This window comes from Bos grunniens, chromosome 25, assembly GCF_055505025.1.
Source record: "Bos grunniens cultivar Pamir isolate PY7600 chromosome 25, Bosgru_T2T1.0, whole genome shotgun sequence".
NCBI lineage: Eukaryota > Metazoa > Chordata > Mammalia > Artiodactyla > Bovidae > Bos > Bos grunniens.
The window spans coordinates 8,215,793-8,239,600 of NC_141189.1; the positions used below are offsets into that span (position 1 = coordinate 8,215,793).

Below are 23,808 nucleotides of genomic sequence, written 5' to 3' on the forward strand. Positions count from 1 at the left end.
GGCCACTACGCAGACAGTGCAGGGTAGCCAGTGGCTCTGCACTCCTGATAGCTCTTGGAAAGTTCCAGAGTGACCGTGAAAACCAGTGCTGTGAATGTCTCCAGGCTGTGATGGGGCACTGGTCCCCCAAGTTTGGCTCCTTGCATGTGGCTGGTGGGCCAGGTATATTGTCATATAAGCAGCAGGAGACCAGGCTGGCCCCCCAGACTGCACGGCCATGCCTTCCACCTCCACAGGCTGCTCCTCACCTGGCCGCGGGGGACAGCCGCCAGTCCAGGTCACCACCTCACAGCACTGGCGCCAGGTAGGAGCCACCCTGTGCTGTCCTGAGCTGCGGAGACTCCTCCACAATTTCTAACATCACTGGGGGTGGGGGGCCCAGGCCCCCAGCAGACTGCCCCATCCCACACCCCACACCCCACGGGGTCAAGCATGACCTGGGCAGAGCCAGCTCAGAAGCTGTCAGCAGTCCTGACGTCTGAAACAATAACCACCTCACATCCTCTACCAATCCACTCTCCAATCCAACACGCTCCCTAAACCAGGGGCCTGGGAACTCCCTGGTGGTCCAGTGGTTAGGACTCGCTTTCACTGCAGTGGCCTAGATTCAACCCCCGGGTCGGGAACGAAGATCCTGCAAGCTGCGGGGCATGGCCAAAAGTAAATACGTAAAACAGTAAATAGATGCGGGGCCTGCAGGCTGGGATGTTCTGCAAGCTTGTTGTTCAGTGGCTCAGTCGTGTCTGACTCTGTGTCTCCGTGGACTGCGGCACGCCAGGCTCCTCTGTCCCTCGCTATCTCCCAGAGTTTGCTCAAATTCATGTCCCTTGAGTTGGTGATGCTACCTAACCTCTAACCTTGGTTACCCTCTAACCTCATTAAGACAGATGGATAAAGAAGAAAACAGCCTGAAGGGGTACCAACCATTTTTAAGCTCAAATTAGGCCACTGCCCTCAACTGTGACAAACAACCCAAACCAGTGGCCAAAGGGACCGACCTGAGCCCCTCACCGTGAAACCATCCTGGGCGGGGCTCGAGCTGCCAGGCGCCAGGGTCTGTCCAGCAGTCCTCCCCTTAAGACCTGAGAAAGACCCTCGTGCTGGGCGCCCCCTTCGATGCTGGCCACCGGTCCGCTGGGAAGCCAGCGCCTCCGCCAGGCCCAGCTGCCAGCTCCCCGTCCCGGGCGGTGGCTCACGGGGTGGGTCTCCCCTGAAAGGAGAGCGCCACTTGCAGGAGTTCCCGCCCCAGTTCCTGCTGCTTCCCTCCGGGGCCGAACTCGGCCGACAGCTCCCGGAAGGTGACGCCCACGCGCCGGGCCCCGATGTGCCGCCGGTGGATGGCGTGCTTCCACTGGCGCCGTGCGCCTCCCCTGAGCACCACCAGGGAGCGGCGGGGCAGGGGGACCGCCACCTCCACCTCCTGGCACGGGACGGACCGGCTGGGGGCCATCGCGCTGTCCGCCAGGGCCTCCGGGAAGCCGGATGGGGCCAGGCAGAGCAGCAGGCTGCCGGGCGCCTCCCGCGACATGGACAGCACGGTGGGGGACAGCAGGTTGAGGCTCACCAGCCGCTCCCCCCACAGCCAGGCGTCGTCCAGGTGCGGGTCGATGGCCGAGCCGCGCTCCGGGGAGTAGTCCAGGTTGCACTGCTCCACGGGCCGGAAGTCCTCCAGGATGGGGTAGAGGCCCATCCGCCGCACCACTTCCCGGCTGAAGCTGGGGAGGCCTCGGAAGCCGGCCCTCTTTAGCTTCTGTTTCCGGAAGTTGACTTTGGGGCCGTAGTCCTGGAGGATGAGGATGAAAAGGAAGTGGGGGATTGGCTGAGTTTACGGAAATGGCATCACACGCCAGGGCGGAAGAATCCAATCACAGAGACCAAGACAATCCACGATGCCTGACTTCGTGGATCTGACATTTTGGCAGAAGGAGACGGACACCAGAGAGATAAATACGAACAGCACACACCAGCTGGCAGCAAACGCCACCGAGAAAAACAGAGCAGGGAAGGGGATGTGGAGTGTCGGAGGACGTCTCCGCCCAGGCACCGCAGGAAGCAGAGCTGGAGACAGGAGGCCCGTGTGTGGGTGGCATGTGTGGGTGGCATCCCCCGGCCGCCGGGGCCAGGAGTCAGGAGCTGTGAAGGAGGAGCGGCCGGGCAGGGCACGCGGGAGCGCGGGAGGGCGGGCCCGCCCAAGGCAGTGTTACCCAGCTGGTCAACACTGGGCTTCAAGACCACGGAGGAGGAGTTCCCCTAGGACCCAGAAGTGGTTCCACTTCTAGCCTCACTGAAGAGAATGGAAACACAGTCCACACAGAAACCTGTACTCGAATGTTCCCAGCAGCACTACTGACAAAGTCAAACAGTGCGCCTCCCTGCTGGCCCAGTGGCTGAGACTGCGAGCTCCCAATGCAGGGGGCCCGGGTTCCATCCCTGGTCAGGGAACTAGACCCCACATGCCGCAACGAAGTTCATACGCTGCAATTAAGACTCGGTACAGGCAAATTTAAAAAGTCAGAAAGTGGAAACAACCCGTGTCCACCAGCCGGTGAATGGTAAACAGAGAGTGGTCTATTCATGCGATGGAATAATGCTGAGTCACAAAAAGCAATGAAGTCCTGATACAGGGTGCAAAGCGATGAACCCGGAGAACATGCTCAGTGAAAGATGCCCGACACAGAGGGTCATATCCCACTTATAGGAATGTCCAGAAGAGGCCAACCCACAGAGAAAGACAGCAAGTAAGTGGTTGCTGGGGGTTAAGGAAATGCAAAGTGACTGGCAATGGGTGTGTGTTTGCTCTGGGGTGATGAGAATGTTCCAGAACTAGACAGTGGTGATGGCTGCACAACACTGTGGCTACACTGAAAATGAAAGCACTGAATTATACACTTGAAATGGGGGATCTTACGGTAGGTGGCTTCCATCTAAAAGGAAACACACACACACACACACACACACACACACACGAGAGGAGCCCTGTAGAATACAGCTCAGATCTGAGGGGTGAGAGGGGAGCATGTATCCACACTCCTGCTCCCTGGGGGCCCCTCCAGTGGAGGGTGGCCCCACCTGGTGGTAGAGTCTCCTTCTCTGTTCTGCAGGAGCCAAGGCCAGCTGGCTCCTTCAGGTCACCCCAACCGGTTGGCAGCAGCCGGCAGGAGGGCCACAGGCAGAAAGAAGAGAAGCCGGAGCCCGAGGAATCCCTGGGAGGCTGGGGTGACTGCCCTGGGGACAGCAGCAGCGGAGACAAAGGTTGGGCTGGCGGCCAGCACAGGGCCTTCAGGGCACGGGAAGGCCTCTGTATTCACGCTGACATGGGAGGGCCTGCAGTAGAGCAGCGACTCTGACCAGATGGTGGGATCACTTCCTACTGAGACGGACAGGAGGGGCGGAGGCTGCGCAGGGAGTGTGGAGGCAGGCGGCAGCAGTGGCCGGGGGTGAACATTCTCAGGCTCAGGACATGTTTTGAAAGAGTAAAGAGCTGACAGGAATCACCAGTGAAAGCCAGAGAGGACTGTGGAAAGATCCAGGGTTTCTGGTCTGAGTAGGTGGAAGGTGGAATGCGCCGGCTCAGCTCAGGACTAACAAACAGGAGAAGCTGGGGCTGGAGGTACGAGCACGCGAGCCCTGAATTTTTTGGACCGGGCCTGAGATCAGCTAGGGGCGTCTGGAGAGGGAGGAGAGGCCTGAGAACCAGTCGCTGGGTTTAGGGGTGGGGGTCGGCGATGAGGCAGTTTCAGAGTGAGTTAAGAGGGAGCAGGAGGAGAGGAGCTGAACAGAACAGCTAACTCTCTTGAGAAGTTCTGCTGCAGAGACGAGAGACATGCAGCTTCCTGGGAGGCCAGTGGGAGAGAGCCGACCTAGAGAGAAGGGAGCTGGACAAGGGCTTCTGAGAAGCAGCAACCAGCCCGAAGCTGAAGAGGGGCTCGGAGGGAAGCAGGGCACAGGAGAGAAGGGAACCTCGGTAGATCCGTGTGTTTTCTCTGAGAGGCCCGGTCATCAGTGCAGAGGGGGGAGGGGAGCGAGGACTAGAAGGACAGCAGCAGAGCCGACGACCTGCGGAGTCAGCACGGCTCTGAGCACTGAGCACGAAGGGCCCAGCTCAGGATGGAGAGCCAGAGCCCGAGGCCACATGGGGGTGGGTGAGCGGAAGGAGCCTGACAAAGTGAGACGAGAAAGGGTGAGGGACACCCGAGGAAGTGCCTGTGCTAACTGGCTGGGGGGCCAGGGGGACTTGGGGGGTGCGCACAGGCAGGGGACGCAGAAAGGGGGCCAATGGCTGTCTGGAGGGGGCGAGGACTACCGGAGACGAGGAACGGAGGAGACAGGAGTGGACCCAAGGAGAAGGGGGCTGTGATCCCAACAAAGGGAAGCTTCAGGGTTTGGAGGCCAGAGTATCTGTAGGAACAGGTGTGAGGAGATTCACAACTGACCCGGAGAGCTGCCGACAGGGTGGGGGCGTCTGGCAGCACTCCGCAGGGCTTCCCTGTGGGCTCAGTGGTAAAGAATCCGCCTGCTACTGCAGGAGACGCAGGTCTGACCCCTGATCCAGGGGGACCCACATGCCTCGGAGCAACAAAGCCAGAACTGTTGAGCCTAATGCTCTAGAACCCAGGAGGCAAGTACTGACGCCCCTAGAGCAGCAAGAGAAGCCACGGCAATCAGAAGCCCTCGCACCACAGCAGGGAGCAGCTCCCGCCTGCTGCAGTGAGAGAAGAGCCTGCACAGCAATGAAGACCCAGCACAGCCAAAAACAACTAATTAAATTAGAGGAATTAAAAAAAGAGGCACTCCATGAGAGTCACCAGCACTACGCCAGCTGGGGAGAGGGCAGAGAGCGCTGGGTGGCCGTCTGCTTCTGAGCCCCAACTCATAGGAAGGTAAACAGGCTATGCTCTGGGCCGTTCCCCAGCACCCCTATTCAGCAGCCCTGCCCTCCCACAGCCCTAGGTCAGCTTGTCCGCTAATGGCTCTGGGGGGTGGCTGCAAAGGCAGGCATGGAAAAGGAGATAAGCACAGGAGCTCCAGGGTCAGGTGCCTGGCAGGGCCCTGCAGCGTGACTGGCCAGAGAGGGCAGGCCTTCCTCCCCCCACCCTGCTCTGGCCCAACCTACCTGCTTCCTCCGCCCAGACTGTGAGAGCTTCCAGGGGTCGCGGTCCATCAGCTGCACCATCTCGGCTTCTTCCTCTGGGGTCACGAAGTCCTCGATCAGGGTCACGCCCGGGAAGGGGAAGGCCCAGCCTTCAAAGTCAGACTCCTCGGCCCCCACGGCCCAGCCAGTGTCGGGGTAGTAAATGAACCGGTGTGTTTTCTGCAAAAGACAGACAGGGGTGTCAGAGCTTCTGGAGCCGTGGCTCACACCCCACATACGCCCTGAGAAGCTGCCCCGCCCAGTGGTGCACCCTCCCCGGCAGCACTCTGGGGGGCAGCTGGCATCTCCAGGGAAGTGGGACCTCTGCCCAGCCCCCACCTTGCTCAATTTCTCGTCTGTAAAAGGAAAGAGAGTACACAGGAACATTCTTTCGTCTTCCACCTTGCAGGTGAGGTGACTGAGGCTCAACAAAGTTAAGGAACTAGCCCAAGGCTGCGCAGCTGGGGAGCAGCCTCCAAGGCCACACTGTTGCTGTGGGCACTGTCTGTTCCTCCCAGGCTAGTGAGGCGTGTGTGAAGGCAGACGGCCCTGATGGGGAGCTGGAGAAATCTGTTCCCCTAAAGCTGAGGCCTAGGGTTGCCCAGGGGGGTGAGTTCACATGCTGGGAGGCCAGAGGGAGAAGCTCTTTCCAGCCACAGTGGGGATGTCGCTGGGGCCTCCCTGACACGGCGGCAGCCATGGGCACTCCCTGAATTTCTCATTGAAAAAGGATAGAAGGCTTCCCAGGTGGCTCAGTGGTAAAGAATCCATCTGGTAAGGCAGGAGACGTGAGTTCAATCACTGATCCCAGAAGATCCCATTCACAGTGGGGCAACTAAGCTGGTGTGCCGCAACTACTGAGCCTGTGCTCTAGAGCCTGGGAGCAGAAACTAGTGACGCCCGCACACCCTAGGGCCCGTGCTCCGCAACAAGAGAAGCCACGGCAACGAGAAGCCTGTGCACAGCGACTAGAGATGAGCCCCTGCTCGCCCCAACTAGAGAAAAGCCCACACAGTAGTGAAGACTCAAGAGAGCCAAAAACAAAAAATAAATAAAATTTAAAAAGAAGAGCAGAACTTGCCAGTCACCTAGAGGAGTACCAGACTGACAGCCTCCTGTGGCAGGGCCTCCGGCCAGTGACCCATCACGAGCCCGGCCAATTACCAGGCAGTCTTTGCTCTGGAGCTTCCGGTTGGGTGAGCCAAGACTTCCTCAGATCTGCGCGGGAGTTGGGGGTGCTCCCTGCCTCCTCCCCGTGTATGTTCTAGAGGCACTGCCAGCACCCCCGACTCTGAACCACCGCGTCTCCCTCCTGGCACCTCACGCAGGACACACAGAAAGTAAGGACTCCTCCTGTACATTTCACTTGTTCCTCGGGCATCAGGTTGGGAAGGTGCTACCCGCTACAGTGCCTGGAACCTCCACACCCTCGGCCATGGGCAGAGTCCAGACCTCTGGCGAGGTCTGAAAAACTTTTTTTTTAAGAAAGTAATTATGGTGAAATATATACAACTACATATATTTTATACATAAGACTGATCCTCAACCATATTTTAAGTGCACAGTTCAGTGTTGAGTATATCACACTGTCGTGCAACCAATTTCCAGAACTTTCTCATCTAGCAAAAGTCTACCTGTTAACTTAGAGAACGAACTTGCGGTTGCCGGGGCTGGGGGGTAGGGGCTAAGGATGGGGTAGAGGGCTAGTTAGGGAGTTTGGGATGGACAAGTACACACTGTGACATTTAAAACCAATGAGGTCCTCCTGTACAGCACAGGGAACTCTGCTCAATGTTACGTGGCAGCCTGGATAGGAGGGGAGTTTGGGGGAGAATGGACACATGTATATGTATAGCTGAGTCCGTTCTCTGTCCACCTGAAACCATCACAACATTGTTAATCAGCTATACTCCAATACAAAATGTTACAAAAAAGAAAAGAAAAGAAAGTCTATCCGTTAAACAACACATCCCCTGTCTCCTTTGCTCCAGCCACTGCGCACCCACCACTCTCCTTCCCGTCTCCGTGACTCTGACTACTTTAGACGCTCTACCTGAGTGGAATCATAACAGTTTGCATCCTGACTGCCTTATTCCACTCAGCATAACGTTTTCGGGTTCATTCGTGTCGTGGCACGTGCCAGACTTTCCTTTCTCCCTTTTTCAGACTGAATAATAGTCCGTTGTATGGGACGCATTTTGTTCATCCTTTCATCTGTCCATGGATACCTGGGTTGCTTCTGCCTTTTAACTTTTCTGAGTAACTCTGCTATGAACATGGGTATACAGATATCTCTTCAAGACACTGCTTTCAATTCTTTTGGGTCCACATCCAGAAGTGGGATTGCTGGGTCATATGGCAGGTCTACATTTAATTTTCTTAGGAACTGCTACTGTTTTTCACAGGACCTTCTTCTATCAGAGACACCTTGACGGTTTCTTCACTGGCTTCCCAACCCCCTTTCCTTCTTATCCACTCTTTCCCCTCAGAGGAACTTTCTAAAGTTCATATGTGATTTTACCTTTAAAACCCTCACGAGCTCACCACGGCCCTCAAAAGGAGCCCAGCCTGCCTTCCGTGGTCAGGCCCCACCGGCTTCATCTCCCTCCCCTGACGCATCACCCACCTTCCCCAGGCCTCGGCCCAAACAGTTTCCCAGCTGAAGGCCCTCGCTCTGCTCAAAGGCTCTGCGTCCTTCTTTGTTAATTCGTAGGATTAAGGATCTCATTTCCGTCCAATGCCTCCTGGGACCCGTTGCCCCGAGTTTCGGCACCCTCTGCTCTCGTCCTGTCGTCTTCCCACGGGCAGGTGAGGTTCCCAGCCCGACCCGGGGCGGAGGAGCAGCGGCTACGTCTGCTATCAGACTACCCCCAAGTTCCATAGGTAAGCCGCGGCCGGATTGCACCGACGTTCCAGCCCCTTCTCCACTCCAAGCCCACTCCTCAAATCCCTCATCTCTTCACCTCGCAACGCCCCCATCTTCAGGGCCGCTGACACGGGCTGATCCGGAACCTGTCTTCCAGGCCAACTTGGGCCTCAGTTTCCCCACACGAAGCATGGAGTTGTGGGCGCGGCGGCCCCTCTCCCACCCCTCACCTGCGAGGGGTGCTGCCAGGGCGGGTCACCTCCGCGCTGCCGCTCGCAGATCAGACAGGTCCTGATGCCCTTGCAACCGCATTCCCGAAGGACCTCGGGAGGCGCCACCGCCGCGGCCGCCATGGCGGCGTCCCGGCGGCCAGGGCGCAGGTGCGGGGCCGCGGGGGCCGCTGGGAGTGGTAGTCCGGGCGCAGGGCGCGAGGTTCGCGGGGACGCTTCCTTCCGGTGGTCGCCGCCGCGGACGGATTCGCGCGGCGCCACCTCCTGGACTGAGGCAAGCGCTGGCGCCAGCATCGGATTCCCGTGCTGCGGTTTGGGCACACGCGGACGGCGCCTTCTCGCCATGGCCCCCCTCTCGACGCGGCTGCTTATCCAACGGGGGCGACCCAAGAGCAACCGGCTGGGGAAGATCCGGAGCTTGGAGTAAGGGCCGAAGCCACACTGTCCCACCGGGGCCTGGGTCGGCGGGCAATCGGAGAAAAGCCTGGGATCCTTTCTCTCTCCCTTCCCGGCCCCGTTATCACCCCGAGTCTTTAAACACTCGGGCGACACGCCGTCCTCTCCTTATGAGATGGGGCGGGGCGGGGGCGGGGGGCGGGTTCTGGAGCAGCGTTGCCCCAGAAGAGGGCCTGGGCTGCTAGGGAGACAGTCTTGTAGAAAGAATATGGAGCAACCTGTTGAGAGAGTTACAGGGGAGCTCAGAGAGCCCCCCCTAGAGGATCAGGAAAAAGCCTCTTGGAGGTAGCCAGCTGCCTCAAGTTCTAAAGTAGTTATCAATGGAGGCGATGTTGGGGATCAACTGCACAGGCAACAAGAAATATCAAGAGAAAAGCCATCGGAGGCACCTGGGCTGACGTGGGTATGGGGTGGGAAGTCGGTGGGCCTGCCCCCTGAGCCGGCCCTGTCTACGCCTCTCCCCAGCCTGTCAGGGCTGAATCTGCTCTCAGAGGACTTGGACCACACGCTCCTGGGTCGCTTGAAGCAGCTGCAAGAGCTGGACCTCTCCGACAACCAACTGGAAACGCTGCCCGCCGACCTGGGCCTGCCCCACCTGCACGTCCTCCACTGTGCCAACAACCAGCTGAGCGACGTCACCCACCTCTGCCAGTTCCCGCAGCTCGAGGAGCTCAGCCTGGAGGGCAACCCCTTCCTGACAGTAAGTGGGTGCCCGCAGCAGCCCCAGGCACTCGATGGGCTGGGGCTCAGCCACAGACTGGGCGCAACCCCGAGCCGCTCTTCCCTCATCCCCCAGGTCAGTGACAGCCTGAAAGTCACCTTCCTCCTGCCCGAGCTCCGTAAGTTCAACGGCAAGGATGCTTCCACCACTCGCTCTAAGGCAGAGAGCCTGAACCGGGAGCTGACCACCAGGGTGAGGAACGGGGAGGAGTCCCCGGAGCTCGAGAGCCTTGAGTGAGTGGCAGAATGGGGTATCTGGAGGACTCCGAGATGGGCCACAGCGGCCCTGAGACCCTACCCTGACCCAGGGCTCTGATCTTGGCTGTGGTGCTTGGCCTCTTGTTCTTGTGCAGGCAGGCGATGTTGAGACGCTTTCGTGGTGACACTGCGCTGGGCCAGCTTTTCCCTTCGGGGGCTGTTTCTCCCTGTGGCTCACTTGGGTTTGTGCAGCCGAGAAGGCTGTGGTTCCTGGAGGCTTCCCAGAGGCGATGAGGGCGACGCCTCTGATCCCTAGAGACAGAGGCGCCACAGAAGGTCCAGGAGAGCTGGGCTGGCCTGAGCCTAAACCTGGTCCCTCTTGTGCCAGGTCGCAACTCACTGGAAGAAGTTCATGGCCGCGCTGAGCCCAGAGGAGCAGGCACAGGCCCAGGCAGACTTTGTGAAGTCGGCTGTCAGGAACATCCGCTACGGGCCCGTGTCGCTCAGCGAATTCACCCAGTGGCGGGTATGCCCTCACGCTGCTGTGCTGCCCATCGGCCCTCGCAGCTCCCTCCTCCCTGGCTCCCACAGCCTGAGCCGCCCTGGAGGTCGCTGGCCACAAGAGGACGTGGGGAGTAGGGCAGGTCAGGGAAGGTGGCCTGGGGGCTGGAAAGATGCTTCCCCAGCTCTTACTGGCTGTCTGGAAGGGGCTTGAGGCCCTAGGACTGTGCCCGGCTTCCTGATGGCCTGCTCCCACCCAGGTGCGGATGATCTCTGAGGAGCTGGTGGCCTCTGGTGGAACCCACACACGTGAGGCAGACATGCCAGAGGGATCCCACAAAGCCACAGCTACCCAGCAGCCCAGGGTGAGTGGGGCTCCCAGGCTCCCTGGGCCTGCCTTGGCTCTTCCTGCCTCAAGAGGCATTAGGGAAGCGGGGGACCTTGAGATATGCCCAGGAGATGGTCTCCTGTGCTTGAGTGGGTTCTCTCTGACCCTGGTACCTCTTGCCTCCCATACCCCAGGAGGGTGAAGTTGAGTCTGTTGAGTCTGTGACCAGGCAGATGGGTGCCTGGTCACCATGCCTCAGCCTGCCCCTGCCCTCTCCTCCACAGGCCAGGCCGGTGGCCTTGAGGCGGCCAGGTGATACCCTACTCAGCCTGTCCCCCCAGAAGCGGATGTGCACCTCCCTGTTGGCGCCGGTGGAGGGCAGCCTTGTGGGCTCTGACAGCAGCCAGGTGAGCGCTGCACGGTGGCAGGGAGGCGCAAGGTGGGAGAGAGGGCTGGGGCAGCCATGACCGCTCTCTGTCCCCACCCCTGTCCTGCAGCTGGAGCCCCTGCACTTCCTGCAGTGCCACAGCAAGAACAACAGCCCCAGCGATCTGAAAACCCAGCTCTGGGCCTGCGCCTTCGAGCCAGCCTGGGATGAGGGTATACCCTTCGGGGGCAGGGGCCCTGGGAATGCCACTTTCAGGGGCTACCTGGGAGGGTGGGGAGCAGGGAGGGACAGAGAGCTTAAAGTGTCATCCAGGTCAGGAGGAGCAACTGCCGTAGACAACTGAAAACGTTTTCACCAGACTGAGCTCCCAAACAGGGCAGGCAGGGGCCGCGTCGCAGACCGTGGCCACGTGTGGTGGGGAGGCCGTGTGTGTGATCGACTGCCAGACGGGCATTGTACTACACAAGTACAAGGTGCCTGGTGAGGTGAGTGCCAGCGCCTGGCTCCTGCGGGGTGGTGGCAGAGCCTTGGCTCCTGGGGGCAGAAGTGTGGAGGTCGAGGGGCCAGACTCGGCCGCCTGCTCAGCAGGTGGCCCTTGTCTTTGGTGCTGGACCGCGGTTCCGAGGTGGCTCTGCCCCTCCGTGACTGCTCCCCTCCCCGCCCAGGAGTTCTTCTCCGTGGCCTGGACCGCCCTGACGGTGGTCACACAGACCGGCCACAAGAAGCGCTGGAACGTGCTGGCGGCCGCGGGCCTGCGTGGGCTGGTCCGGCTGCTGCACGTGCAGGCCGGCTTCTGCTGCGGGCTCATCCGGGGCCACAGGAAGGCCATTGCCACCCTCTGCTTCAGCCCCACCCACGAGACCCACCTCTTCAGTAAGACCCTCCTCCCACACCCCCCAGGGCTCCCCCAGTACCCGTGTCCTGCAGCCTGGCACCTCAGGGCTCCTCCCCGGGGCGGGCCTCACACCAGCTGCCAAGGTCAGCTCAGACTGTGGTAGGAAGCACAAGGCTTCAGAGACACCTGACCCGGCTTCAGATTCTGTCTTGTTCCCCCAACCCGCCCTGCAGCCTTGGAGGTTTCTCAGAGCCAGGGCAGTGTCTGCGATCTGGGTGGGTACCCCAGCCCTCTGGATGTGGTGAGGTGATATCTGAGCCGTAGCTGCCTGGTGTGGGGCATGTTAGGTTCGAGCAGGATAAGGACGGGGCCCCGGGAGTCCTGTCTCCAGTTGTGGCCCTCCCTCCCTCCCTGCCTTGGAGGGGCTGGCCTTGGGAGCCTGGTCTCCACCTGGGATGCAGCCTGCAGGAGGCAGCGGGGCCTTCTTAGAGACACCTGTCTCCTTCCCATCCCCTCACCAGCGGCCTCCTACGACAAGCGCATCATCCTCTGGGACATTGGGACACCCAACCAGGACTACGAATTCCAGGCCAGGTGATGCTGCGAGGCAGGACAGCCCGGGATGGGGGGTGGGCGCACCCGAGTCTGCGGCCTCATGCCCTCCCGCCTCTCACCTGCTGGCAGCCACCTGCTCACACTGGATACCACCTCCACCCCCCTGCGCCTCTGCCCTGTTCCCCCCTGCCCGGACACCTACCTGCTGGCCGGCTGTGAGGGCGGCTGCTGCTGCTGGGACGTGCGGCTGGACCAGCCCCAGAAGAAGAGGTGAGCACGGGCAGGGGATGCCCCGAAAGCCCGTCCTCAGAGCCGAGCAGCTGCAGGTCCGAGGGTCTGACCCCAGGCACACCTGTCGGGTAGTGCCTGCACTATGCCCCTCGCCCTGGGGAGCCCAGAGGCAGTTTCCAGGGCCCTATTTGCAGAGCTGGGGTGTCCGCACCTCCTGCTCATCTCTCGAGGAAAGATCACTTTCCAGCACTCCAGGCTGTGATCACCTCATCACTGCCCAGGTCCTACCACTCGCCAGCTGTGGGACCTTCCCTTGTCCAGCATGATTTCATCTGCAAAGTGGGGACAATAACTCACACCCCAGGGCTAGTGGAGGGCAACGGGGATGGTGTCTGGGCTGGGATGAGGCCCCGGGAAGGCCAAGTTGAGGCTTGTGGCTCTTGGACCCTGGGAGAGCTGAGGCAGTGCTTGGGAGGGAAGCCCTGCCCTCGAGGGTCCCAGAGCCTGGTGGAGGAGACAGGCATTAAAATCACACAAGTAAGGCGCTCTGAGAGGGGCAGGGAGGCTCAGGGGACTCTGAGGTGACTGGTGGCAGATGGACAGGTCCTCAGGCCTATGCTCTTCATGGACCCCAAGGGTCAGGTGGGCAGACGGAGGGAGGGTCTTCACACAGAGGGAAGCGCAAAGGGCAGTGGCAGGGCAAGCTGGCTGACCAGGGAGGTCTGGTCAGAGCTTGGGAAACCGGAGGGAAGGCAAAGGCGAGGAGGCAGGGGACACCAGCCCTGCGGTCCCTGGTGAGGTACTGAATTTTAACCTAAGTACAGGGAATAGCCTGGGGAGAATTTGAGGGCAGGTGGCAGGGGAAAACTAGAACGACATCTCAGCACAGACCAACTGCCACCAGGCAGTGGTCCAGACAGGTGTTGGCGGCCCCCTGCCTCCTCCCCCCCGCGCCCACCCACATCTGCCTCTTCCCCAAGTCCTGTGATGTCTTCCCTGCATCTCAGACGCGTCTGCCTCTTGGGGTTGGCACTTGGCTGCCTTTTGTGGATCTCAGACTCTGCTGGGAGCCTCTCCAAGCAGTGTGACCCCACGCTCTCAGCTGCCACTCTGCACACTGCCCTCGGGGTCAGAGCAAACCCCTGCCCCTTGGCCAGCGCACTGCTTACCTCACTCAGCCCGAGGCACGGCCTGGCTTCCGAGCCCTTCCTGGCCGCGCCCCACCCCACCCCCACCCGCTGGCTCCCCCTTCAGGGCTTGGATGGACCAGGGGTCCTGAGGAAGTGCCCGGCAGGGATCTGAACGAGCGCCCAGCTTTGATGTGTGTCTCTTTCTGCAGCCTTCCGGGCTGACCAGCATCTTCTGCTGCCCCGCAGGGTATGTGAAGTCGAGTTCGTCTTCTCCGAGGGCTCCAAGGTATCCGGACAGAGAGTGGATGGGCTGGCATTCGTGAATGAGGATGTCGTGGGTGAGTGAGCCCAGCTCCAGGGACAGTCTGGCTTCTTGGGACCCCACTGGGCCCTGGCCAGGCCTTCTGGGGTGATTTCTCTGTGGGTGGGGTTTAGGTCCAAGGGTTTCTGAGGGGGCCCTCAGCACGGACCAGGAAATGTCTGGAGAGGCACCCCCCAACAGGCACAGCTCTTCCTTCTCCCGTCAGCCTCCAAGGGAAGCAGCCTGGGCACCATCTGCCTGTGGAGCTGGAGCCAGACGTGGCAGGGTCGGGGCAGCCAGCCCACGGTGGCTGTGGTAGTCCTGGCTTGGCTGCAGTGGTCGCCCACCATCCTGGCCTACTTCTCCCTCAGCACCTGTCCTGGTGAGTGGCCCACCTTCCTTCCCTGCCCCCGGCTGCCCCCCAAGTTCTGCCCCACCTGAGGCTCCATTCCTGTCCTGACAGACAAGGGGCTTGTGCTCTGTGGGGATGAGCAGGGCAGCGTGTGGATCTATGACGTCAGGCCCCTCCTGGCGCAGCGCTCCCCACCACAGACCGCCCCGCAGGCCCCCACGCAGGTAGGCACGCAGGGGGCTGGTGCTGCCCAGGGGCCCTGCTCAGGAAGCAGAAGCAGCTGTTCAGCCCCCTCTCTCTTCCCCCCAGATCCTTAAGTGGCCCCAGCCCCAGGCAATGGGCCAGACGGTGACCAAGACGATGGTGAACACGGTGGTGGCCAACCCCGCCTTTACCTACCTCACTGCGCTGACTGACTCCAACATTGTCGCCATCTGGAGAAGGGGCGAGCCCTGAGTGCACGGGTCCGCCTCCGTCACAGGGCAGCAGGGACACAACTTAACTTATTCAGCTTTGGGGGTAGTGACGGGATCTTTATGTCTGTGAGTGTTTTTTTTTTTATTAAAACGCTACTTTGTAAGAGAAGCCTGGGGAGAGCTCTCTGTGGGCCCCATCCCCGTGCTGAGTGAGGCCAGCTGGCCAGCCCTGCTGCCAAGGCTTCCAGAGCAGAGACTCCTGGAAGCACATAGGTTTTCGGTTCCCTTCTGCTTGAGATAGCGCCTGGCAGCCCCAGGTTCCCAGGGTTTGTTAGAATGAGTTAGCTCCTGCCACCTTCTCAAGACAGAGATCGGGTCTGTGGGCCGGTCCACTCTGAAACAAGGCCCCTAAATGGTGTCGGAACAGGTCCTCTACCTCCACTGAACTGACGGTCCTTTTGCCTTGAGGTCATCTCTGCTCAGCCCACAGCTGGGTCATTTCTGGTCACGCTTTATTAGGAAAATAAAACCAACTCTCTATGTACAGGACACATCGGTGTCTGGGGGGTGGGAGCTCACTGGACTCTACAAGGAGGCCCATGGCTGGAGGAAGTGCTCTCGTCCACCTGGAGAAGGGCCCGGAGCAGCCAGCTACTCGATGCCTTCCTGCTTGTCTTTGATGGCCACCTGTCGGGGAGCGAGGATGTTGGAGACTCAGCCCCAGCCTCCCTGACCAAGGGCCACCAGGAAACCGCCACTGTGCCCCTCCCCAGAGTGCAGCCATGAGCTAACAGAAGCAGCAAGCTGGGGCCCCAAACATTCTGGGTGCTGGGCAGGTGCCCCAGGGACCCTGGAGCCAGCCCACCCACGCCATCATTCCCCCACAGCCCAGGTCCTGTTGCCCGGGGCAGGAGGGAGTCGGGGGGCAGAGGTGCTTCCTGGTGGCTCCGGAAGCCGTGGCTCTTTCTCACTCTCAATTATGCCTAGACTTTGAAGACCCCTGAGTAAACAAGTGTGGCCACACCCACTGAAGCTTCTTGATGATGGAACCCCCAGGGTACAGTGAGCTGCACCCTGGACAGACGGACCACAGGGGCTGGCACCACCAGGAAGAGGTTTGGAGGGCCAGCCCAGGCCACGGGCCCCTCACTCCCACGAGAAGACCCAGGGCACCAGGGGAGGTCCCACCCCCGGATGCAGAGCGCAGGTTCCAGGCCTCAGCTCCGTAACCCCTCAGTCCACGCTTGCTGGATGCTGTGGCGGACGTCCCTGCTTGGTCATCACTCCCTTCCCCGCTCCCCCAATAAATCAGAGGCAATCCCCCGGGGGCCATCCTGGGTGAGGGCATACAGGCTGGTGTCTGCGGGGACCGCCCCCCATCCCCCCTACAGCAGCACCTCACCCGGAAGCGCTCTTCCAGCAGGGACAGCTCGCTGATAAGGTCGGTGATGGCGTTGGTGAAGGCCTCCTGGGGGCTGTAGTCCGGCGTGGTCTGCACCCGGATGATGATCTTGTGCTCCAAGGGGTGCGGGACTTTGTAGCCAGCAAACAGCACCTGTGGGTCCTTTAGGAGCTGCCTGAGACATGGACGGGCATGGTGAGGGAGGCAGGTGCTGAGCAGAGTGCACTTGGGGCTCTGGCCCCTTTGTGGCCTTCTAACCAAAGGTCTCCCTGTTGGCTTGTGGCCTGAAAGCACACGCAGCTACTCCTGACCTTTAAGAGTTTGTGTTGCGGTCACACACCCCCACCTCAGCCCCCACAAAAATCTTGAGTTAAACAGACACCTGAAGACGACAGAGCCGGTGGGGACTCCTCCCATACACACACCTACAGGCACGAGGGTCAATGACCCTTCCTAGGGAACAGGGTTTCCTGCCAGCTCTGCCCTCAGGGATGTCAGGGAGCCTGCAAAAGCCCCAAAGAAACCTCCCAAAGCAGGAAAAATCCAGCCAGCGTCCAGTCAACAAACAAAAAAAAAGCCCCATTCCCAGCCCCCAAAGAGCATCTGGCAGAGTAAATAAAGGCAGCAGGTAGAGAAGGCCCTAGGCTCTGAGCACTTAATGAAACAGAAATGGAAACCCTCTGGGCAACACGGGCTGGCAGCTGCCGTCCGCACACACGGGGTCCCGCTCCATGAGGTTGTGAAGCCTGTGCCCTGAGCACCGGGAGGCTTCCTCCTGTCAAGTGTGAGGACTCCCCTGGTGGCTCAGCAGTAAAGAATCTGCCTGCCAACGCCAAAGACAAGGATTCGATCCCTGGATCAGGAAGACAACACATGCAACTTAGCAGGTAACTAAGCCCGTGCACCACAACTACGGAGCCAGTCAGAGCCCGGAGCCGCAACGACCGAGCCCACGTGCCGCAGCCACTGAAGCCCGGGCTGCCTGTGCTCTGCAACAAGAGAAGCCAGTGCAACGAGAAGCCCTCACACCGCAACTGGAGAGTAGCCTGCGCAGCAATGAAGACCCAGCACAGCCAAAAGTAAATAAAATGCTTGATAAAAAGTGTGCACACCGAGGGAGGGGGGGCCTGGCATAGGAGGGCACACTGGGCTCACACGGGCGGGGGGGCTGCAGCAGGACCCCAGAGACAGCCTGGGTGCACCCCTGGTGTGGTGCTGGGCGGGAGTCATCCAGACAGAAGGTGGGCAACCCCGCCCCCTAACTCACACCAGGAGATAAACAGGCTCCTGCCTGCGGCCTCAAACGTGCACACCTGGGAAAGGTGTGGCTTCACTGACAGCGTTTTCCAGCAGCAAGAGGACAAGTTCCTGGGCCAGAGTGGCAATCCCACCGCTGGCCACCTACTGGGCCAGGACTTACTGGTGCAAATACCAGGCGTCAGGTAACCACCAGGACACCGGATGACCAGAGTCCCTCTCCCACCTGCTTTCCTTATTCTACTGTCAATCTCTTGGCACGTGTATCTTGGAATGCCAGGTGTGACTGACGTCACTATTTGCGACAGGGCGGCCAACCCTGACGGCGTCTCATGAGCACAGAGCCTCAAGTGCGCCTCCTTTTCTGTGGCTCACTGTGCATTTACTTTCTTTAGTCGGATAACTGAGCCAACACAGAGAAATGGCTGCAAGACCAGATATGGGGTCACCGTCATTTGGAAGAAAAGGAACTGGGATCTGTGAATTCCCACAGCCAGCTCCCAGGACTTTCTGGAGCTCAGAGAGCCTCGAGAATGTCTTCTGGAACTTATGCTTGGCCTCTCAAAAAGCCCATCAAACATAACTCCCAGAACTTCACTGGTCATCCCATGGCTGAGACTCCATGCTCCCAATGTAGGGAGTGCAAGACCCGGTGCAGCCAAGTAAATAAATATTTTAAAAAACACAATCCCCAAAAGCCATTGACTCGGAACTTACGATTTAATGATGTTTCCTAGCGTGTGGTCCTCCTTGTTGATGGTGAACAAACAGGCATTGGGTACTTTGGTGTCCTTGTTAATGGTGATCCTAGGAAGAGGCAGAGGCAACAGATTGGGGGCGGGGGGTTTCCTCCCTGGAGTCTAAACCCCGTCCTCCAAGGCAAGCTTAGGCCCTACCTCCTCCTGAGAGCCCTTGCCCATCTCTTCATTCCATACAAACCTCTCTGACTCAGAGAAGCCCAAACCCAGCCACACCTGGAACCGTGGGACGCTCACCTACTCTGAATTATCTCTTCTTCTCAGAGCAGAGCTTCTCAACTTTGGCACCACTGATATTTTAGGCCAGAAAATTTTTTGTAGGGGGATGTCTGGTACACTGTAGGGTATTAGCAGTAGCCCTGGCCTTTACCCACTAGAGACCAGAAAAGTTTGCAGACATTGCCAAAGTCCCCTGGCGGGACAAAGTGGCCCCCCAGGTTGAGAACCACTGCTCTCAGGGGAGACTGAAGTGGCTGGCAAGGGGCTATGGGCTAGACTGCAGAGACTTGCAGTTAAGACCAGGCAGTTAAGAGAAAGAAAAGCCAGAATTTAAGATGGTCTTCTGGAGGGACTTTCCTGGCAGTCCAGTGGTCAAGAGACCCCGCTTCCACTGCAGGGGATGCGGGTTCCATCCCTGGTCGGGAAAGATTCCCCATGCCACCGCAGCGTGGAGAAAAAACAAAACAAAGCAAAAAAAGGGTTTTCTTTGTGCTGAATCCTAGACTAAGCACTTCATATAAATTACCTAATTTAACCTCCCCTAAGAGAAAATCCTGTGATTTAATACACTAATAAGCCCATTTCTTAGATGAGGAAAGTGGTTCTCAGGCAGATTAAGTCACTTGCCCAAAGACAGAGAGTTGTTAAGTGGGGGATCCCCAGGCAGGCTATGTGAGCACTGGACTGCACTTTCCTTCACCAGCAGACAATGGGGAATCACTGGAGATTTTACACCGGCGAATGAAGATCCGGTGTGAGTCTGACAGCCATCAGACTGTCCTCTGTATGCAGCAAAGAGGATAACGGTGCCGGGTGGAAAGACTTTGGAGCCAGAAACCCTGGGTTCGAATACAGATCGGCTAATTTCTGTGCGCCTGGGGGAGTTACTTAACCTTTCTGAGCCTTGGTTTCCTCGTCTACAAAATGGGGCGGCTCACCACCGCCCAGGACTGTGTTAAGTTTGGCAGACACGGGTGTGGAGCATTCGGCGAGTAGACGCTCGAGCAAAAGTTGCTTCTGTCTCCCGGCAGAAAAGCCCCAGAATCTGAGGGCGCAGACGGTCGAGGGCCCGCGACCCTCCCCCCGTCCCTGACCCAGGCTGGTTCCACTTACTTCTTCTCGCCCTCGAAGAGCAAGAACGACTCGAAAGCGGGAGGGGCGTTCATCCTAGCGTCGCGGCCACCTCCTAAACCCCTGCAGCAGCCACCACCGCCTGCAGAGCCCTACCAAACGACCACTTCCGGGTTAGCGGCTGCTTCCGGATTATGCCGGCAGTGCCAAACCCGTGTGAGGATCGGCCCTTTGCCCCCTATCGGTCTGGAGGATCCTGCGCAGGGTGAGAAGCCGCCAGGGGTGCTGGTGGCTCTGCGCATGCGTGAGTTTAGAAGCTCCTCTCCGCTCACCTGCGGGCCCTGGCGCGCCTTGGCGCTCGGTGGGAACGCTGAGGGGTGCTCTTTCAGTTCTCAGACATCCTGTCTAAGCCAAGCGGGAAGCCAGCGGTGTATTTCCCTCTGCTCTCTTTGTCCCTTTATCCCTCTTTGGAAATGTGTCCTTGGAGTACACAGCAACAGGCTCTTGAATGGAGAAGGAAGCCTTGTGGTAGTGGGCAGGTGTGACCCAAAGGGATGGAAGAAACCTCCCCTGGGCTAGACTGTTGTATATGAAAAAAATCCCGGTGCCCACGCGAAGGGCTACAAGACCCCTGGCCGGTTGTCAACTGACTTTCCAGGTGGGCTTGTAGCCTAGTGAGTTTCTTGTTAGGGCAGGGAGGGCTAGGGAGGAAGCAGGTGTAAACAGGTGGGGACAAAAAAAAAAAATGTCTGCCATTTCAGTAAACAAAGAATGGTTGCCCACTATCTAGTTACCAGCCCCTGACAGTGCTCCCTGAGGGGAGTTCAGGATGGAGAAAAACAGGATGCTGGCCGTAGAGAGTTCGGATGCATATCTAGAAATCATTTCAGTGAGCCCACATTCTTGCATTTTCCCAAGAACAGCACTGAAATCCTTGAGTGTCTGTCTTTTGTGATTCAGTTCAGTTCAGTCGTTCAGTCATGTCATGTCCGACTCTCTGTGACCCCATGAATCGTAGCACACCAGGCCTCCCTGTCCATCACCATCTCCTGGAGTTCACTCAAACTCATGTCCATAGAGTCGGTGATGCCATCCAGCCATCTCATCCTCTGTCATCCCCTTCTCCTCCTGCCCCCAATCCCTCCCAGCATCACGGTCTTTTCCAATGAGTCAACTCTTCGCATGAGGTGGCCAAAGTACTGGAGTTTCAGCTGTACCATCATTCCTTCCAAAGAACACCCAGGGCTGATCTCCTTCAGAATGGACTGGTTGGATCTCCTTGCAGTCCAACGGACTCTCAAGTCTTCTCCAACACTACAGTTCAAAAGCATCAATTCTTTGGCGCTCAGCTTTCTTCACAGTCCAACTCTCACATCCATACATGACCACTGGAAAAACCATAGCCTTGACTAGACGGACCTTTGTTGGCAAAGTAATGTCTCTGCTTTTGAATATGCTATCTAGGTTGGTCATAACTTTTCTTCCAAGGAGTAAGTATCTTTTAATTTCATGGCTGCAATCACCATCTGCAGTGATTTTGGAGCCAAAAAAAATAAAGTCTGACACTGTTTCCACTGCTTCCCCATCTATTTCCCATGAAGTGATGAGACCAGATACCATGATCTTCGTTTTCTGAATGTTGAGCTTTAAGCCAACTTTTTCACTCTCCTCTTTCACTTTCATCAAGAGGCTTTTTAGTTCCTCTTCACTTTCTGCCATAAGGGTGATGTCATCTGCATATCTGAGGTTATTGATATTTCTTTCAGCAATCAAAGGAGCGATCTTTTGATACTTGACTACATGTGTTGTGTTTTTCAGCAAAAAAAAACAAAAACAAAACAAGAAAGCTCCTATATATCCTGGCTCCTATCTTACCTCTTTGGAACAGTTCCTCACAGTGATCTGAAAGGCTGTCTCCCAGGCTACTGTCCTCAGTAGGATCCCCAATAAATAGAACTCACTCGGGAATTCCATGGCTATCCAGTGGTCAGGACTCAGCACTGTCATGCTGAGGGCCAATTCAATCCCCAGTTGGGGAACTAGGATCCTACAAGCCACGTGGGGCAGAAAAAAAAAAAAACCCACATAACTTCCAACTTCTGGGTTGTGTATTTTTGTTTTGAGTCAACATAGCTGTGAGAGGAACTCAAAAGGATAAGGGTGTGAGTCGGTTCTGGTTGGTTGATATTTGCAGACTACAGCTTAGAATAAAAGTCCTACCTGAGCAGTCAAAGCAACAGGGGCCAGGGTCTCAGATTGGCTACTGGAGCTGTAACAGCTCCCTAGATACTTCTTCAGGTCTGGACCACAGCTGTGGAGCCCCCAAGGAAATCTGGAGCTTCCCTCACCACTTCCTGGGAAGGACTATTTCCTACTTGAGCTTGAGACCTGTGGTGTGAAAATGTCATATGCTGGAGGCCCACACCAACCTGACTCTCTGGGCCAAGAGTCTTTTAGTTTGTGACTGTTTTTTAAGTCGACAGTTTTATTGGAATACACCATCCCCACTGGTTTCCTCATTGCCTGTGGCTGCTTTTGTGCTGCAAGAATAATTGTGACCAAAACCTGCATGCCTGGGCCTTTGGAGGAAAAATCTGGCAATCCCTAATCTTGGGGAATGAACCCGTGTTTGACTTTGATATTTATTATTCAGTTAGAGCCCAGACACTGAAGTTACTTATTAACTTGCAGGTTTCCATCCCATACAGAACAAAACTTCATCCACCAGTTTTGTATCTAATATCACCATCTTATTCTAACATTTCCCAGCTTCTCAAAATAGTCTGTGAACCAGCTTTGCTCAACACTCGTTTCCTCCTTGAAGTGTAATAAATCTTTGTTACATGTTCATGCTATATTTGTCTGAGTCATTTTTTAACATATTTGAAAATTATATTTTAACAGGAGTTTCCCAAGAGGAGGTCGGTGGGAATTTGCCCAGATTTCCTATGGGATCGGCCCAGAGGATGAAGAAATGCACATACCACATGAGCTAGGCCCACTCAGGGCTTCCCAGGGTGTCTGCTTTGTACTGAATGCCAGCCCCAGGGCTGCAGGCCTCTGTCTGAGGGCCCAATCAGACTCTCAAGACATCTGGGGGGCGGGTGAATAACAGGCCTGGCGATCCCAGGGAGTGGTACAGAATCCCTGGGCAGGTGAGAGGGTGACCTGCAGGACCGCCTGGACTTGAGGGAAGGAGAGTCTCTTCTCTCCTTTTTCCAGGGGGCTTCCAAAAAGAACGTAGCATCCTGAGCTGTAGGGAGCTCTGCTCCGATTCTGAGAGGAGAACCTAGACCAGTGAGTACTCATGGGAGAGGTGGCTACAGTGACTACTCCCCCACCAGATTCATTGGGAGGAGAGGGTGGCAGTGACCACGCCCACATCAGATCCATTGGAGGAGAGGGTGGCAGTGACCACGCCCACATCAGATCCACTGGAGGAGAGGGTGGCCAGTGTTGCCAGTGGGTGGCTGGCTGTGTGTGTATGCAGTTAAAATCTGCAGTTCTGGGACTTCCCTGGTGGTGCCGTGGTTAAGACTCCGAGTTTCCGTGGTTAAGACTCCGAGTTTCCAGTGCAGGGGATGTGGGTTTGATCCCTGGCCAGGGAACTAAGATCTCACATGCCAAGGGTTGTGGTCAAAACCGCCCCCCCACCCCCATGGTTCTATTTGTGCAAGCCCCTTATAAGTGCACACCTGTCTTTCCCCTTCACTCCATGCCTTGGGGCTCAGCAGACCCTGGGGTCCATACTGCCTGATCAGGAGGTCCTTGAAACCCAAGAAGAGCCAACAGGCAGGAGATGTGTGTGAGACCCTAGGGAAGTAGCCAGAGAAGCAGGAGTTGGTGATGGGGGCAGGGAAGAGCAGGCTGAGGCCCCCTGGCCCTGAGCCCTGGGCCAGGGAGGGAGAGGGGATGCCCACCCTGCAAAGAAGCTGGTGAGGCCCACAGGCTGGCAGAATCATGACCAAGAAGAGATGAACATCCAGGGGGTTGAGCTGGTGTAAGCTGTGGGGGAAACCACCCATCAAGGCTGTGCCAGGAGAAAAGTCTGATATGGCCCCAAAAGCCACGGGGTTGAGGGGAGGGGGCAGCCCCCTGTACCTTCACCACCTCTTTGCCTTTCTGGGCCACCCCTCAAAGAACCCAGTTTGCAGTCTGCCCAGATGGTCCTGCCCCAGAGCCTGGCTAGTCAGCCGGGTCAAGGGTCCTGCCTGTAACCCAGGCCCTTGGGAACTGTCCCAGGTCTGAGCTCACAGGGGAGGCTCTAAGCTTGGTTGAATGAGACCTTTAAGAATGTGCTAGAAGACCCTGTCCCTCCTCTGTCTTGCTAATTACATGGAAGGTTTCTGTGTACCTAGGGAGAGACTGGGAGGAGGGCAGGGAGGTGATGACCAAGGAAGTCCTGCTTGGGATGAGGGGGTTGGCATAAGGGACACTGGCAGGGCCAGGCCACGTGGTTTGAG

The 23,808-nt window shown here is 57.8% G+C and overlaps 3 protein-coding genes across 10 annotated transcripts; 1 reads left to right on the top strand and 2 right to left on the bottom strand.

Moving 5' to 3' along the window:
• Positions 1 to 909: 909 nt before the first annotated feature.
• On the bottom strand, positions 910 to 8,375 carry ALKBH4 (alkB homolog 4, lysine demethylase). Of its 3 annotated transcripts, none has more exons than XM_086374382.1 (3): positions 8,228 to 8,375; positions 5,114 to 5,311; positions 910 to 1,783 (listed from the first exon to the last, which is right to left on the bottom strand). In XM_086374382.1, the coding sequence occupies exons 1-3, from the start codon at positions 8,348 to 8,350 to the stop codon at positions 1,193 to 1,195; spliced, it is 912 nt and encodes a 303-aa protein (XP_086230508.1). In that variant the 5' UTR covers positions 8,351 to 8,375; the 3' UTR covers positions 910 to 1,192. The 3 variants fall into 3 exon arrangements, with proteins under 3 accessions (XP_086230508.1, XP_086230510.1, XP_086230509.1); XM_086374384.1 differs by having other exon boundaries at positions 8,095 to 8,375; XM_086374383.1 differs by having other exon boundaries at positions 7,758 to 8,375.
• Positions 8,376 to 8,470: 95 nt separating this feature from the next.
• On the top strand, positions 8,471 to 14,802 carry LRWD1 (leucine rich repeats and WD repeat domain containing 1). Of its 4 annotated transcripts, none has more exons than XR_015154389.1 (15): positions 8,471 to 8,650; positions 9,149 to 9,383; positions 9,480 to 9,596; positions 9,990 to 10,127; positions 10,363 to 10,467; positions 10,715 to 10,837; positions 10,928 to 11,030; positions 11,194 to 11,303; positions 11,484 to 11,691; positions 12,175 to 12,247; positions 12,338 to 12,478; positions 13,779 to 13,907; positions 14,097 to 14,252; positions 14,334 to 14,446; positions 14,532 to 14,802. XR_015154389.1 is itself a non-coding variant. In XM_086374369.1 (15 exons), exons 4-15 carry the CDS (start codon positions 10,014 to 10,016, stop codon positions 14,676 to 14,678), a joined length of 1,485 nt encoding a protein of 494 aa, XP_086230495.1. In that variant the 5' UTR covers positions 8,471 to 8,650; positions 9,149 to 9,383; positions 9,480 to 9,637; positions 9,990 to 10,013; the 3' UTR covers positions 14,679 to 14,802. The 4 variants fall into 4 exon arrangements, 3 of the variants coding, with proteins under 3 accessions (XP_086230495.1, XP_086230493.1, XP_086230494.1); XM_086374369.1 differs by having other exon boundaries at positions 9,480 to 9,637; positions 13,816 to 13,907; XM_086374367.1 differs by having other exon boundaries at positions 13,816 to 13,907.
• A 331-nt stretch (positions 14,803 to 15,133) lies between these two features.
• On the bottom strand, positions 15,134 to 19,512 carry POLR2J (RNA polymerase II subunit J). 3 transcript variants are annotated; one of them, XM_086374393.1, is made up of 4 exons: positions 19,388 to 19,512; positions 18,015 to 18,104; positions 16,041 to 16,215; positions 15,134 to 15,325 (listed from the first exon to the last, which is right to left on the bottom strand). In XM_086374393.1, the coding sequence occupies exons 1-4, from the start codon at positions 19,438 to 19,440 to the stop codon at positions 15,290 to 15,292; spliced, it is 354 nt and encodes a 117-aa protein (XP_086230519.1). In that variant the 5' UTR covers positions 19,441 to 19,512; the 3' UTR covers positions 15,134 to 15,289. The 3 variants fall into 3 exon arrangements, with proteins under 3 accessions (XP_086230519.1, XP_086230518.1, XP_086230520.1); XM_086374392.1 differs by having other exon boundaries at positions 16,036 to 16,215; XM_086374394.1 differs by lacking the exon at positions 19,388 to 19,512 and adding an exon at positions 18,194 to 18,242.
• Between the last annotated feature and the right edge of the window lie 4,296 nt (positions 19,513 to 23,808).